The sequence below is a fragment of the Eretmochelys imbricata genome, chromosome 12 (genome assembly GCF_965152235.1).
Source record: "Eretmochelys imbricata isolate rEreImb1 chromosome 12, rEreImb1.hap1, whole genome shotgun sequence".
Taxonomy (NCBI): domain Eukaryota; kingdom Metazoa; phylum Chordata; order Testudines; family Cheloniidae; genus Eretmochelys; species Eretmochelys imbricata.
Window position 1 is genome coordinate 26,303,434 of NC_135583.1, and position 17,536 is coordinate 26,320,969.

The window sequence follows — 17,536 nt, forward strand, 5'->3', positions numbered from 1 at the left end:
TAACTGTATTGGGGGCAACCTGGTGCCCAGAGAAGCCTAATCAGGGACTCTTTTCCCAAACCCACCAGTGCCTGGACAGTAGCCCTCCTTCCTCTCTCCCTCTGTGCCCCCCCAACCCTACGCACACCTGCTCCCATTGGTAACTGGTTACACAACTCATTTGCTTAACTCCTACAATAAGGAACTATATTTGTGTGTAATTTCAAGAAGTGCAATGCTAATGTCTTCCTAGAGATTTTGTAGGGAACTGCTTCATAAAACACTGTTTTGCATAATTGTAGTTTGAAAGTAAAAACAAAAGTGGGGGTTTCTTTTTTGCTAGGTAGTAAAATGAGGCTTGGGTTGAAAAGGCAGCTCATGTGAAAGGACCGAAAAAATGGAAAGTAAACACCAGGGTTGTAATTTGTAAATTATGCAGTTATTCCTCCTGCTGTTGAAAGCTAATACTGTTTCTTTTTGAGTGTGGGGGTGTGTGGAAATAAAGGTGTAAAAATTTGAAGTGACGGCATCATAGTAACATCTATAAAAATACATACCCCCTGCAATCCATAGCATGAAGGGATCAGTGATAAAAGGTCAAGTCAATCTTTAGGCAGAATAGCCAACATATTTTTAATAATGATTCATCTGATCAATATAGTGAGCCAAAAAATATATCATAACTGTTAAAGGCACCGTGTTCTGTGGAAGGAGAGTTACTCAAAGCAATAAGGTCTGACCTTAGCTTCAGAAAATATATATGAATCAATGCACTAAAATAAGATAGGAGTGCGTGTGGGGCGGCGGAGGGAACAGTAAGCCCAGGAGGTGCATAATTTTCAAGCTGTTTTCCTATTAATATTGCCTAATGCATACCTAGTCTTATCTAAAAGCAGGACATGTGTAAGGATGCTGCTTAATCACTAGCTTAGGAGAGGCCATGGTGTCATTAAAAAATTCTGGTCTGAATGTGAAGGGTGAGGTAGAGTGAAGATGAATGGATTGTGTTAAGTATAAATGGGTAAGGCTTGTTACAGAGGGAGGTAAAGTCTGTAGGATTCCCCTCGGGGGGGGGGGGGTCTTTTCCAGACTTTTCTATTAAGGGAATAGTGTTTGCAGTTGGTTTATGCACCTATCCAGGACCTCCTGCAGCTTTTCCTGGCAGCTCAGCTCATGTGGCAGCTAGAACTAAGGGAGTTCCCAGGGGACTAAGTAGGAAATTGAATACAATAGCAGGTCTTCAGTGACATGATGATTCCACCCCACAGCTCCACCTCCTGCCCTCCCCTTTGTGAACAGAAGAGGCAAAATCAATCTAATAAAGGACTTCTGTATTCTTTCCTCAGCTCTAATGGTAGTTGTCAGACCTCCCTTCTTGTCCTGTAAGAGTTACCAGTAAAGCTAGTCACAATTTCATGTACAGTAGCACCATAAATGCTGCAGACAGAGCTTTCAAAATCTTCTGTAGTTTTCCGATGGCTTTCTCTATATGAACAAAAATAACCAGGACAAATTGTCCCTGACTCCCTTAAGGAGCCAACAAGATGACAATTTTATTGCCTGTCTGTTTTTATGTCAGAGACATCATCCACTATGGGATTTTGCTGGTGGTTACGCCACAACCAGGTGCACTTCATGGAATGTCAGCATTACTCAGAGGCAGGCTAGGCCTGTTCTTTAGTGAGCTGACAAGGGCAGTCATGTTTCACAGAGGCGGTTAAACTCACTGATGTAGAAAACTAGTGTGGATAAAAATTCATTTGTAAATAAAAAGTAGCTACTGTGAACTGTGTGCCTGCTTCCCATTTGTTAAGCTATCCATAAGGTGCACTGCAAAGTGCTTCCTTGCAATGATTACTCAGTCAAGGGCCAGATCTGCAGCTGATATCAACTAGCATAGCTCTATCAGAGCCAGTGGAACTATGCCAGTTTACACCAGTTGAGGATCTGGCCCTGGAGTCTGCGCTCATTGCCGGCACCACTGCTTTTAAATTTGACTTTTCTTTACCACAAACACATTCAGCAAATCTCCACAGCTATGGGTTACCCTAAGAAGACTTATCTGAAACTCTAAATAGTGGTATAAACTTTCTAAAGGTGTTCTGAGCTGTAGATAAAAAAGATAAGAATATAAGTTGTGCCCTCTAATGAAGCAAATCACCCTAGATCCATGAATTAGGGCAGTGACTGTATATAGGGATCAATATTTTTCTTTTATTTTGAGGGAGGTCTCTACCAGAATAGTGATTTTTTTTGGATAGGGGTTGGGACACACTTCAACAAGTTGGGGACTGTTTGTGCCTTCCTCAAGCTTTTTTCATCAGTGTGCACATTTTCAGTTCATTTTTCAGGGTCATTTTAATGGGTTAATTTATTACTGGTGGAACTCCACCAGGGATTAATTCAGGGCACTATGTTTAGTAAGCTTAGTCAGCCAAGTTCACAGTGGTTCCTGGTGCTACAACTGGAGCCAATGGAAGTGTGCCCAGATGCTATGGTGATGGCTGCTAAGGTAAAACCTTAAGATAGCTAAATGAGCGCCACTAAACTCGATTATTATTTTGATTTTTTTCTTAAACGATGCTGCTGAGCCCTTTCGTACAACTTAACACTTATTTCTAATAATCAGGTGGTAGATGGGAAAATATCTTCTTCAGATTGTCCTTTTCTCTGGGGGGCTTTGATGCCCCCGCCACCTTCTGTGTTGGTATGGAGCTGAAATATTAACATAGGCATTTTTGTTTAAATAATGACAGCTTCATCTTATATAATATACAACACCTTATAATGCCAAAACATCTGTGTACCAGCTTTACTGATGATATAGTAACTGTACAGCTCAGGGATTAGTGCCCTAATTGCTGCAAAGCCAGAAAAAAGACCAGAAAAAAAATAGGTCTTACAAAAACAGTAGACATTGCTTTTACTTTATCTCCAATGGACTAAGGTTATTTATTTATTAATTAAATATAGCAATTCTAAAAGAGGTGAAAAATGTGAATCTAAAATGGGGTCCAAAAACCTTCACAATGTTTGCATTATTTGAAGAAGCTGACTGTAGACACTTATCTATTAAACATAGATCAAACACAAAATGAATAATTACAATAAAGACGAAAAATACGGCCCCAGATTGAAGCCCCATTGATTTCAATGGGAGCTTTCTAAATTACCTCAGTAGACTAAGTTTTGGTCCAATGTACTTTTAAGCGGCCTGAGAGGTATCTTCCAAAAACAGGGTAAATTTGTTTTCGGTAAGTGGCTTTTCCTCCAAATTCTAACGTTTAGAATTGTTTTCTTGTAAAATCCTAAATGAACAATCCCTTGAGAATTAAAAAAAATATATAAATTAACTGTCTCATGACAAACTGCAACCTTGTGGGGCTAGATCCTTCGCTACTGTAAACTGCCAATGCCCCATATAAATTAAATGACCCTCAACTTCAGTGGAGCTACAGTGCTTTGCAGCAGTGGAAGATCTGGCCAATGGGATCACTTTTTATATCCATGCCTAATGTTTTCCGTTTTTAACTACAGAAGCGCATCTTCTGTCGGTTTTTCTGGTGTAATTGGCTCTCAAGCTTTTCTGATTTGCTGCCCTCAAAATGGCCCCAAAAGTCATCCTGGGACTCTTCACATCTCATATATTTTGAAATCACAAACTATTTCAGTCACAGGAAGAAAAAATTGGGACACTTTTTGAGTGGTAGGTTGACTAGTGCTGCTGGGAAGGGGCTTAAAATCTAATGTAACCAGATGTCCTGCCATGTTGCCATCATTACATGGAACTTTTCACTTCTATAGAAAACAAAGGGGCAATTTTCAAGGTCGGTACAGATTTGGAGACTGAGAACTCCATTATTTCCTGTTCTAGAAACTACTATATGCTGGCTCTCTAGCAGACACAAATTAAACTGGGCTCACAGACCAATGGCAGTAATGGGATTTCAATAGAGTGCAGCAGGAAATTAGGAGACTATAGGGAGGGAGACAAAAATGTGTACAATACCAAAGAAAACTAAGCAGCCTGACAAACAAGAGCTATGCAGTTGGCTTTCACATATTCATTTTGACCACTTAAAATATTGAAATGTAGCTCTCATTACTTTGAGAGATGCAACTAAACAAGAAAACCAGTTGTATCCTCCTTTTTGTCTTTTTAATGTTTGCTTTGCAGTTTCTGCAGCCATGCTCTCGCTATCCATAGGAGCAGTGCAACAAGACACGTAAGCACGATCTCACCATAAGTAGCTTCTCTCCTCAGGTGTGGGTGTCTTAAGCGTCCATCCTTTCTCAGGCTGCCAACAATGATTGTCACGCAGGATAGAAACAGCACAAGTCCAATCACTACTCCAGCTACCAGGAGGGGGGAGACCAGCAAGCTGGTGTCATTGCCGTTTTCACTGTAGCCGGGAAACTCACTGATAGGGCTGCTCTGGTTCAAGTGAACTTCTGCACAGGAGAGAGAGAGAGAGCATAAATGATGCTGAAAGGGACAGACTGTGTTTAATTAAAGCTGCTGCATAAGCAACAGATATCCAGAGCAACAAGTCAGAAATGGATTTCAACTTGGACAGTTGTTTGCATTGTACAGATTACATCTTGCCCCTAATGATCTCCTTGTGAAATTGTTAATATTTTTTCAAAAGATCTTTGAAGAGTAAGAATGTCCTGGCTCCCAGCCCGTAAAACTTCCTGTGTTGTGATGCACATACTCACTTCAAAGGCTAGAAGCTATCTGCTATTTGTACTCACCCCCTCCTGATTATTGCTTCATTATCTTCATGCGATTATAGATATTTTATTTCTGTCTGTGTTGTTTTGGTAGCAAATAATAAAAGTTTCAGTGATCTCTACTGGAAATAACTGCCATGAATCTGAATAATTTGTCCGCCTGGGATACTTGGATAGAACCTATTTGGCTTGTCTGAGAGATGAGTTTTCGCTCTCTCAGTATTCGTGGGCATATAATTGAATATGGACACTTGGTCAGCCTGGTATGGTATGTTAAATATTAAAATAATTAATAAAATCAGCCAGCTAGCCTAATCTTTCTGCAGCAATTAATGGTAGCGCACCTGCACGGTAGCATCTCTGCAGGCTCTTCCATGCTAGAGTCTGTCTAACTTAGCAGTCCTGATTATCTAGTCATTAAGAATGTCCATTTAACAGCACAAGGTTGTCTTATCCTGCCCAATCTTCTGTCTGGCTTCAAGGAACATGTGCTATGAAGAGTGACCCTATTACCTAGACAAGTCCTACATTAATACCCACCTCATTAACAAACAATTTTACATTATAGTGATAACTTAACATTAAATTTAAAAAATATGTACAAAGGAACTTTACTTAGATTTTCTTAAACTGTATTTAAACTATGGCAATGAATAGTGAAAGGAAGATAAATATTCAAATACCCTCACCATTCATACAGTTTCTAAAACAAATCTATAAGGAGCAGTGAGCTAGAAGCAATGGATGAATCTGTGGTCTTTGTTACACAGGAGTTCAGACCGGATAGTCATAATGGCCCCTTTTGCCCTTAAATTCTATTAAACGTCTGAGTACAAATGCATCACATGGCACAATCAAAAACCAAACCAGAATGGCAAACTATTTTTTCCCCACCCTGGGAATTTCCTATTTTTTTAAAATAAGGAATATTAACAAAATACATTTCAGCTATGAACATGTCTATGCAAATGTTCTATAATAGGCATCAGCACAGGTATTTATATGCTAAAAAATAAAATGTTCAATGTACATAAACTTTAATTCTGTGAACTTTAGCTTTCCAGTTCTCCATACGTGCCTGTGAGGTTTAAAAGCTTCACAAAGTCTCCTGGAGGACTTACAAACTTTGCATGGATTCCTACATACAACTGGATTTGAGCATATTAAGCTTTATGTACTAATTAGTCCCACTCTCCTTTCACTCCAAGCAGCTCCTGCTCTCCTAGACCATATGAAAGCTGGGGTCTCTGGGCCTTACTTAATCTCAGCAGATCTAATTCATGATATGGAAATTTATAAGATGCACAGGGACAGGTATAGAGCACATTGGCCACCATCCTGGTGTAAGCTGCAGAACTGAGATGCCAGGTTTGCTTTTGGCTGGGAAGTAAAACTGGCTAGAGGTCAAGTGAGGACTAACAATATTGGGTGAATATAAGTATTATGTTTGTTTGTCTTTACCAATAACAAAAGCTTTCCAATACCATGAACAATTCTACTAAATAGAATTCTACTAAATAGTCATGTGGGGAGTTGCTTTTTGTTTTTTTTCCCCCCAGTGTATTTTCTGAGCACTTCTTTTATTCTTATTTCATGTTGAAACTACTGTGTGAGTTTGGCCTTGAAAACAGTGTAAATAAATGTATTTCTGGCTTTCCATGTTTATTTTTTCAGAAACTTTTAATTTCTGGAATTTTTCAGGATGTATATTTACATTTTTATTGATTTTTTTCTTTTTTAAAAGAACATTAATTTCCAGATAGGATACAATTATTCTACATAGGCTTTTATACCACACTCATCACTGTAATAGGAGTGCTTCTCATCTCCCTGGGTGAGAAGTGTGTGCAGTGTTGTGGATATATTTAATACACACACACGCTGGTATATGTTTATGTAAGAGAAGACCAAGTCAAAGAAATGAATCTTGCACTTAAGGCGGAAGTGGTGAGATTTGTGGTAATTTTTAGTTCCTGCAGGAGTTTGTTCCACAGTGCTGGCGACCCCCTGAGAAAGCTCTGTCTCTTGTACAATGTTTCCTTCCTGTTGCTATTTTTCAATTAAAAGATGATTTCTCACCAAATATAAGAAAAGTTATTAAAACCTCTGCATCTTCCAACTCCATTTCTAGATTATTTACCTCCAACAGCACATCCAGAGATACAATTCAACAGAAAAGTTGAATAAAACAACAACAAATTTGAAGAGTTAAAATGACTGCAATTGTTTTCAATGCAAATCTCATCCTGAGACAACCTAGACGTTTAACTTTGGGTTCCCCTAGAGCGTCTACTGGTGTCATGTGGATGGGAATGTGTTGAACAGAGTTGATATTCAAAGCGCTGCGATACTTACAAAAAATGGAAAGTGTTAGAAATGATGGGCTTGGGTAACGGACATAGCACTTGACTTGATAGGGTCCCCTACTAAGTAAAGCTATGGGGGGAAGTGGGACATAAAATAAAACTGTCAATTTCAGGGTCAAACTTTTAAAGCTAGCTGCAGTATGTATTGTTTTCATGCCCTGTTACCCCATATTGCCTTGATCGGCAGAAAAACTCCAGTTGACTGCAATGGGTTTTGGATCAGGCTGTCTCTGGGAAGGAGGAGCCATACAGGGCTTTCTGGCTGCAAAAAGTGCAACTTACATTTTTGCAGGTGTACCCATTGGGACAAACTTTCAAAAATGGTACAAGCTGACATGCACATTGAGAATTTGTGTATGCACTGTTAGGATATAGATATTCAGGCCTGTCTGTAAAGGCATATACTCTAAGAATTTAGGTGTATTCTTATCACTTGGCTAGTGATAGAGGTATAAAAGAATCAAAATCACTGTCTGCTGGTGTAAGGGCCTTCTCTTACTGTGACAGTCTGAGGCCCTGTTCTTAGGCTAAGGCCTTTGGCTAAGCAGCAGAGGCAGCCATAAGCTGGGAAGCAAACAGTCACATCCTCACATTCCAAACTAGTCACACTGAAATAAGGTGCTATTCGGCTGTTAGGAATACAATCCTGTCCTGATAGTTCCTATCACCTCCAGAGAAAGGGAAGTGCCTAGAAAATGTAAAAGGAAACTTAGTTTGATAGCATCCTGTCTGGCAAGAACTCTCTTATCAATAGCTGGGATGTGAAATCCTCACTTCTGTATTGTCTTGTCATTATAGTTCCCACTTTGCTGTTGTTTGTCTGTATAATCTCTGTCTGGTTCTGTGATTGTTCCTGTCTGCTGTATAATTAATTTTGCTGGGTGTAAACTAATTAAGGTGGTGGGATATAATTGGTTACATAATCATGTTACAATATGTTAGGATTGGTTAGTTAAATTTCAGGAAAATGATTGGTTAAGGTATAGCTAAGCAGAACTCAAGTTTTACTATATAATCTGTAGTCAATGAGGAAGTGACTGGGTGTGGGTGGGGGTGGGCATGGCCATGGGCATGTGGGTGTGGGAAATGGGAGCAGGGAATGGGGGTAAGAAAATTGGAATCATGTTTTGCTAAAGGGGGAAATGGGAACAGGGAGTGGGAGTAAGGAAGTTGGAATCATGTTTGGCTAAGGGTAAGAATGGGAACAGGGACACAGGTGTAAGGCTCTGTGGTGTCAGAGCTGGGAAGGAGGATACTAAGGAAGGAAACTGGAATCATGCTTGCTGGAAGTTCACCCCAATAAAACATCGAATTGTTGGCACCTTTGGACTTCGGGTATTGTTGCTCTCTGTTCATGCGAGAAGGACCAGGGAAGTAAGTGGGTGAAGGAATAAGCCCTCTAACATGCACCATTTCTATGTACCAATGGGCGATTCCCTTTCTGGCACGTTCCCCTTCTGTAGACATTCTTGCAAACAAAATTTTGCTCCTACAAATATTCCTGAAAAGCAAATAAAACATGTTGTGTGAGTCCTGTAAAGGTGTATATGCACTTTTTATTGGAATGGATATTAACAGATAATTTTCTGCAGGATTTATCCAATTCTTGCTACTGTATGATACTCTTAGTGTCTTGCAGCCACATTGAGATTGCAAAGAGCAGCAGTATGTACATGATGGCTTCACACAAACATGTATTATCAGTGCTAAAGCTTGATACTCTGTTTTTACTGGGGGGGGGGAAACCTTGGAAATTTGTGTGCAGTGTTTGTTAATTTTTAGCAGCACTTGACTGACTGAGAATTTAAGACAGCTTTCCAAAAAAACTTACGGAGCTCTTACAAAGTCTTGCTCTTTAGTATAATAAAACTTTTGGTCTGCAAGTTGGCTCCTTAGTTAGTGTGTGTGTGTGTGTGTGTTAATCCTATCCTAATTTTACACTAATGAAAACTCTTGGCTCACCACTTTCTCAGTGTGTAAAGTGCATTTGGGTTTAGCTGAGGTTGTGGATGTTGTATTGGGAGCCAGTTAGTAAATATCACTTCTAAAGATGGGTGCACAGTGCAAAGTTTGGATCTGGTTCTGAACCACAAGCTCATTGTAAAGATAGGAGCCAGCTGCAAAGTTTAGATCCAGATTTACACACAATCTTTCCTGAAGATTGAGATCTCACCTCTAGTAATTTCCATAGGCTACTGATTGCTCACCTGTAAAGCTTTCATATAATGATAAGAAGCTCACAGAAAATGAGGATTGATTTTTACAATGTGGCTTTCCTGCTGTTATCACTTTATTCCACCTGAAAAGATATCTGGCACATTCACTACACTAGAACAAAGATGTATAACTTTTTTTTAATGAGTGATTCCCCCCCAGTTGTTGGTGGGCGAGATTGAACCTGGGGCCTCTGGAACTTAGTGCATGAGCCTCTACTGTATGAGTTAAAAACCAGCTGGCTGTTAACTAAGGCTGTAGAGCAGACTCATTTTCTCTCTAAGTGGTCTCAGTGCCACTAGATGAGACAGAACACCACACCCAGAAGGTGTGTGGGTTACACTGGCACTGGATTGCATGACTTTGCTCTCCCGGCTACACACTACTTAAATTCTTGCAGGATTAAATAGCAAAGATGAAAAGCATTTTCACAAGGGCTGAACCCTGTGAAGTCCCGCTCTGAAAATCAGGCCAAGATATATGCAGCCAGATTTGCACAAATGTTCTGCAAGCTTTTGAAGATGAAAGGAAAGTGTTAATGTAGTACCCACCATAATGACATGAGATTGTCTTGATGTGGCAACAGACACTACCAGGTAGATTATCAGCATTTGAAGCAGAACAGAATTAAAACCACACAGACATTGGCATATTGACCTCCAAATATTTATTTTTAACCAATTAGCAGATGGGAATATGCCATTACTAAAGCAGAGATTTTACTGTCAGTTTGGCTGAAAGCAACCTACTATAATCAACTGCCAACCATTTTACAGATCTTATAAAAGCTACGTTCTCAGACAGCAGAAATGAGAAGGTCAGGAGAGAGTCACAGACTTGCAACCCCTCCTTGATGCCTTTATCAGTCAATTGTTTCACAAGGCAAGTTTAATACTCTCACATTATGTGTGGCACTGATAATATTGATATTACACATCAGGTTGGTGATAAAAAATGAAAAACATTTGAAAAACTGGCATAATGCACAGAGCCTATTAATCGTGCTAGAATTTCACTGAATGCTAGGCAAGTCCAAAAGACTATGTCAAAAGCTTTTCATCAGATTGATTTTTAATTTGTAATTGGTGCAGGATTCAGAGTGAGATTAGACTTAAACTTCATGGCCAACTCTTTGATCTATTATTATTTACTGGTTAAGCACCAGCAATGTGCCTGATTCTTTCCAGCCCCTGAAAGAAGTGGACAGATCCTGCTTTCATTTATGCTGGTGTAAACCTGGAGTAACTCTAGTGAATTTGAATGAGATTGACACATGTCCTAGACCTAAGAGACTACTTTCGCCCTTTTTGTTTACTTAGAAACCTACTGGGAGATCCAGAGGAAGGTCCCAGATTAATATTGTTCTTATTTTTAGGAGTGGGTGGATTACAGAATTTTGGATGGTGTGGGTTAACTTTCGTGGACTTCACAGGAGAAGCTTAGGGGTGGGATTTTCAAAAGCACTCATTGTTGGCTTACCACTGCTCCCATTGAACTGAATGGGAATTTTACCATAGACTTCAAAACTGACTATGATGAGCCGTTTTGAAAATCCTGCCCTATTTGACAGTTTATTCCCTTTCTTGTGCTCAGGATGAGTTTTTAACAAACCTGGCTCCTCATTTTAAATATGTATATATTAATCACTGTCAATAGAGTAGTAAAAAGTACAAGGACAAAGTCTTGTGATAAGGACATGGAAAAAAATATGTGGAGTAATTAGCTGTGATCATTGGAAGGATCATGACCAAAAGGATTTGCATTAGTTTAAGAATATAGGTAGAGCGGGCTATTTTGAATATCTAAAAACTTCTGTTCTCTCCTCTCCCATAATTTTCTTTCTTATCAGCTAAACAAGCTCAGAAGATTACTGCAAGTGAAAAATTGTACATTTCTACATGTAACAGAAATGCTGCAACAGAAGATGCCTCCTGAGAGAGGGTTCTGACCAATTTTATGGAGGTGGAATTTATTCCAATAATTACAACAGCCAAATTAGAATATACAGTCTTTACAGAGCATTCTAATTTTGGTGTTGGATCCCACCATTGTTATGCCTAACCTAACAAAATTCTGTGACTCGTTTGGTCAATGTTTAAGAATAAATCAGAAGCACTGGCAATTTCCTTTCACCAAAATACCTAATGGGTAACTGACGAAAACAAACCATTGTTTGGGTGTACAATTTATTGACTATGGTGCAGAACTATTCTACAAACTATTTTGCTCTGCTTTTTAAATAACTGTAGATCTGGAATACTGGAAAAGTCTGAGCTGTCTTGGATGACTCTCACACACGCAAAGGATAAATATCATACCATGGTTTAAACTAGTGCTGATGGTGTTTGATTCTTTTAAAAAAGAAAAATGGCTACTAGAATTACTATTACCCTAATAAGATTAATAGCTGCTCTCAAACAAGTAAAGTGTTTACCAAAGAAAACTAAAGGATGAGTTGGTGTAGCAGGGTGGCTACCCTGCTCCTAAAATTGGCGGGGTTAAAAGCAGCCCTGCAGAGGGCTGTGGCTGGGGATAGCTGATTGGGGAAGCAGCCACAGCTGGGCCACGCCCCAATCAGGCCCTAGCTGGCCTGTATAAAAAGGCTGTGAGCCAGAGGCCTAAGGAGTCTCTCTCCAGGCAGGGAGAGAGCAGGGCCTGGCTGCCTGCCTGACATGGTATTGAGGGTGGTGCTGTGCTGGGGAAGGAGCCGGGGGTGCTCCAGGCTGGCAACTCCCCAGGCTGTAGGGCCTGGTCCAAGGCCCACAGAGGTACAGGGAAACAGAGGGAGGCAACAGGTCTGAACCCCCTTGCCTATGATGAGTGGCCTTTACACTGCAGTCTGCCCCAGGGAGCAGGGGCTTGCTGATGACTGGCAGTAGCCCAGACTGAGGCAAGGTGGGGATAGTGGGTTGAGGGTTCCCCAGGAAGGGGAGACCCAGAGGCAGAGTGTGGGGGTACTGCCAGGGGGCAGAACCCCAAAGAAAGGGGCACCGGCATCTGTGAGGGACACGGGGCCAGAGCTGTGCAGATCACTGGCCCGCAGAGGGTGCTCCAGGCTGGAAAAGAGCTAATTCCCAAGGACAACTAGCGGGAGGCTCCGCAGGGGCAAGTCCACACCTTTACAGTTGGCATTGTACAACCTTTAGACATTATTTAGCTATATGTGTTATGGATCAGATTCTTATATCCTCACTCATGTTGCATAGCACTTTAGTCGATGAGTAGCCTCACTGAAGTCAGAGTAAGGGTATCAGAATCTGGCCCTATTTTTGTTTATAGGAGTTTAAATCTCATTAGCAGGGAGTTGAAAAAGAAATTACTTCTGAACTTTTTAAATTCCCCTTTTGTACCCAAAGAAGCATTTCTTCTTGTAAGACAAAAAGCCTGCTTATCTAGCACTGCCTCAGAGCTTTGAAGATGCCTAAACTGTTCAAACTCTCATCCTTTTATCTCCTTTTACTCATTCATGAATCTTCCCCCTTTTATATACATATTAATCTAGTTGAACCCAGTCTCTGGCAAAAGCATGATATATTACAATATTACTGTTATTAAAAGGAATGAATTGCCCTTAGCCCAGCTTCTAAAACAATATGCAGTTGATAATCTCCTTCTTTTACAGTATTTTAAATGCTGAGGCTAATCCTGTGGACTTTACTTCCTGAATAGCATTAAGTTCAATGGGAGTACTCAAGAGAGTAAGGGCTACAAAATGAGACCCCTTATTTCTATTAACCATCTCCAAAAACAAAATGTATTCATACTACTCAGGGCAAAGAATAATGCCAACATTTTATATTTTTCTCTTACCCAAATTCCTCTGTTGGTAATCTGCATATTTATGCATGGCAAAATAACTAACTTCCATTTTAATAAATATTAGGAATATGGATACTTACTTAGAGCCCACAAATATCTTTAACAGAGTTCCTAGTTATTCCATTATGCAATTTTTTTGTAAATGTTTTCATCCAGTTGTGTTTCTGTAGCTTGTAAATACTTCATCGAGAATATTCCATATTAGTCCTTCAAAATTTGCCCCTTGTTGGTTACAAAAATCACATCAAATTGCTTCTATTTGGTAATGGGGCAAATTGCACATCCCATCACAGGCTGTAACAGCCAAAATATGCAAACTCCATGCCAGCCAGCCAAGGGTTAATGAACTGCTCTGGGCTCAAGCAGCCCTACCTTGTCACATGTGCAAACATGTTGAGCCTAGAAGAAAGGCCTAAAATGGGGAAACTTGGCTCAGTTAGCAGCTGGCTGAGGAGAGGAACATCCCTTCAAATCTCAGCTCCCAAAGAGGGGCTGGACTCTTCCCTTGACCACTGCCTGGCTGAGCCCCCTTAAGGGAAGGTGGGCCACACCCCAACAGTTACTTTAAAACACTTGCTAGGAGTCATTCTCGTGAGGGTGTTGAACTGGACAAGACAGGGGGTTGCTGCCAGCTTCTGCTTTTCTTTTCTTTGGTGCTTGAGAGGGGCCTTTGGTAGTCCCAGAAGGGATAGATTCCTGTGGACTCAGACTGAGCCCTGGTCTACGTTAGGAGTTGAGGTCGAATTTAGCAGCGTTAAATTGATTTAACCCTGCACCTGTCCACATGATGAAGCCCTTTTTTTCGACTTAAAGGGCTCTTAAAATCAATTTCCTTACTCCACCCTCGACAAGGGGATTAGTGCTGAAATCAGCCTTGCTGGGTCGAATTTGGGGTACTGTGGACACAATTAGATGGTATTGGCCTCCGGGAGCTATCCCAGAGTGCTCCATTGTGACCGCTCTGGACAGCACTTTCAACTCAGATGCACTGGCCAGGTAGACAGGAAAAGGTCCACGAACTTTTGAATTTCCTGTTTGGTCAGCATGGCAAGCAGCAGGTGACCATGATGGAGTCCCAGAATTGCAAAAGAGCTCCTGCATGGACCAAACAGGAGGTAAGGGATCTGATCACTGTATGGGGAGAGGAATCCGTGCTATCAGAACTCCGTTCCAGTTTTCGAAATGCCAAAACATTTGTCAAAATCTCCCAGGGCATGGAGGTCAGAGGCTGTAACAGGGACCCGAAGCAGTGCCGTGTGAAACTTAAGGAGCTGAGGCAAGCCTACCAGAAAATCAGAGGGGAATGGCCACTCTGGGTCAGAGCCCAAAACATGCTGCTTCTATGATGAGCTGCATGCCATTTTAGGGGGTTCAGCCACCACTACCCCTGCCATGTTGTTTGACTCCTTCAATGGAAATGGAATCAGGCTTTGGGGACAAGGAAGAAGATAGCTCACAGCAAGCAAGCAGACAAACTGGTTTTCCTGACAGCCAGGAACTGTTTCTCACCCTGGACCTGGAGCCAGTACCCCCCCAAACCCACCCAAGGCTGCCTCCCAGACCCGCCAGGCGGAGAAGGGACCTCTGGTGGGTGTACCTTTTTAAATACTATACATGGTTTAAAAGCAAGCATGTTTAATGATTAATTTGCCCTGGCATTTGCGGCTCTCCTGGATGTACTCCCAAAGCCTTTGCAAGAGGTTTCTGGGGAGGGCAGCCTTATTCCATCCACTATGGTAGGACACTTTACCACTCCAGATCAGTAGCACATACTTGGGAATCACTGTAGAACAAAGCATTGCAGTGTATGTTTGCTGGTGTTCAAACAACATCCGTTCTTTATCTCTCTGTGTTATCCTCAGGAGAGTGATATCATTCACGGTCACCTGGTTGAAATAGGGTGCTTTTCTTAAGGGGACATTCAGAGGTGCCCGTTCCTGCTGGGCTGTTTGCCTGTGGCTGAACAGAAATGTTCCCCGCTGTTAGCCATGGGGACAGGGGAGGGCCTAGCCATGCGGTGGGGGGGAGGCAAAATGCAACCTTGGAACAAAAGCACATGTGCTATGTATGTAATGTTAACAGCAAGGTTTACCCTGAAAGAGTGTACCCTTTGTTCTATAAAATGTGTCTTTTTAAATACCACTGTCCCTTTTTTTCTCCACCAGCTGCATGTGTTTCAAGGATCACAGGATCTTCTCCTTCCCAGAGGCTAGCCAAGATTAGGAGGAAAAAAATGCACTCGCAATGAAATGTTCTCTGAGCTCATGCTGTCCTCCCACACTGACAGAGCACAGACGAATGCGTGGAGGCAGACAATGTCAGAGTGCAGGAAAGCACAAAATGATCGGGAGGAGAAATGGCAGGCTGAAGAGAGGGCTGAAGCTGAAAGGTGGCAGCAGCGTGATGAGAGGAGGCAGGATTCAATGCTGAGGCTGCTGGAGGATCAAACTAATATGCTCCAGTGTATAAAGGCAGCAGGAGCACAGACTGCCACTACAGCCCCTGTGTAACCAACTGCCCTTCTCCCCAAGTTCCATAGCCTTCTCACTCAGATGCCCAAGAACGCGGTGGGGGTCCTCCGGCCACCCAGCCACTCCACCCCAGAGGATTGCCCAAGCAACGGAAGGCTGGCATTCAATAAGTTTTAAAGTTTTAAACTTTTAAACTGCTGTGTGGCCTTGTCCTTCTCTCCTCCACCACCCCTCCTGGTGCTTCTCTTCTCCTGGGCTACCTTGGTAGTTATCCCCCGATTTGTGTGATGAATTAATAAAGAATGCATGAATGTGAAGCAGCAATGATTTTATTGCCTCTGCAAGCGGTGATCCAAGGGAGGAGGGGAGGGTGGTTAGCTTACAGGGAAGTAGAGTGAACCAAGGGGCGGGGGTTTTCATCAAGGAGAAACAAACAGAACTTTCACACGGTAGCCTGGCCAGTCATGAAATTGGTTTTCAAAGCTTCGCTGTTGTGCACCGCGCCCTCCTGTGCTCTTCTAACCGCCCTGGTGTCAGGCTGTGCATAACCAGCAGCCAGGTGATTTGCCTCAACCTCCCACCCCGCCATAAACGTCTCCCCCTTACTCTCACAGATCTTGTGGAGCACACAGCAAGCAGTAATAACAGTGGGAATATTGGTTTCGCTGAGGTCCAACTGAGTCAGTAACCTGCGCTAGCGTGCTTTTAAACGTCCAAATGCACATTCTGCACTGGCTCAGCCTGTAGCTGAACATCCCCAACGGTTATTTTCTGGTCTGGGAATAAAGCCCCTTCCTGTAGCTTTTGAAACAGACCAGAGTTCCTGAAGATGCGAGCATCATGTACCTTTCCCAGCCATCCCACGTTGATGTTGGTGAAACGTCCCTTGTGATCCACCAGTGCTTGCAGCGCTCTTGAAAGTACCCCTTGCGGTTTATGTACTCGTCGGCTTGGTGCTCCGGTGCCAAGACAGGGATATAGGTTCTGTGGATGGCTTTGCTGCAATGGGATTCTCTATGACCTGCACATTTCCCAGGGTCACTACCCTTGATATCAGCAGATCTTTGATTGCATTGGCTACTTGCATCACAGCAGCCCCCACAGTAGATCTGCCCACTCCAAATTGATTCCCAATTGACCGGTAGCTGTCTGGCGTTGCAAGCTTCCACAGGGCTATTGCCACTTGCTTCTCAACTGTGAGGGCTGCTCTCATCTTTGTATTCTTGCGCCTCAGGGCAGGGGAAAGCAAGTCACAAAGTTCCATGAAAGTGCCCTTACGCATGTGAAAGTTTCGCAGCCACTGGGAATCGTCCCAGCCCTGCAACACTATGTGGTCCCACCAGTCTGTGCTTGTTTCCCAAGCCCAGAATCGATGTTCTACCACATGAACCTGCCCCATTAGCACCATGATGCCCACGTTGCCAGGGCCCATGCTTTGAGAGAAGTCTGTGTCCATGTCCTCATCACTCTCGGCACCGCGCTGACATCACCTACTCGCCCGGTTTCGCTTTGCCAGGTTCTGGTGCTGCATATGCTGCTGGATAATGCGTGTGGTGTTTAATGTGCTCCTAATTGCCAAAGTGACCTGAGCGGGCTCCATGGTATGGCGTCTGCACAGAAAAAAAGGGGCGGAACGATTGTCTGCTGTTGCCCTGATGCGACTGATGACATGGCTTACAGGGTTGGCTTACAGGGAATTAAAATCAACAAAGGGGGTGGCTTTGCAAGAAACAGAATGGCCCCCTTAAGGATAGGACTCAAACCTGGGTTTAGCAGGCCGTTGATTTCACGGATGGAGGGAGGAGAAAATGAATACAAAACAAATCTGGTCTATTTCTTGTTTTGAGCCACTTCATCTATCTTTATACATCTTGGCCATCATCTTCTGCTGGCTGCTGATTAAAAGACAGTGCATTACCAGTAGGACTGAACTGCCATGAGACAAAACTTAAA

At 42.3% G+C, this 17,536-nt stretch overlaps 1 protein-coding gene and 1 long non-coding RNA gene across 2 annotated transcripts in view; one reads left to right on the forward strand and one right to left on the reverse strand.

Moving 5' to 3' along the window:
- LOC144272893 (uncharacterized) overlaps positions 1–15,900 on the forward strand; it is a 51,822-nt gene extending 35,922 nt beyond the window's left edge. The window contains exon 4 of the long non-coding RNA XR_013347692.1: positions 15,278–15,900. This is a non-coding gene — a long non-coding RNA (uncharacterized LOC144272893). The remainder of the gene's footprint in view (positions 1–15,277) is intronic.
- Positions 1–17,536, reverse strand: part of BEAN1 (brain expressed associated with NEDD4 1) — a 110,685-nt gene that overhangs the window by 26,273 nt on the left and 66,876 nt on the right. Inside the window, 1 exon segment of the mRNA XM_077831270.1 lies at positions 4,222–4,431. Coding sequence (XP_077687396.1) covers positions 4,222–4,431 — 210 coding nt within the window.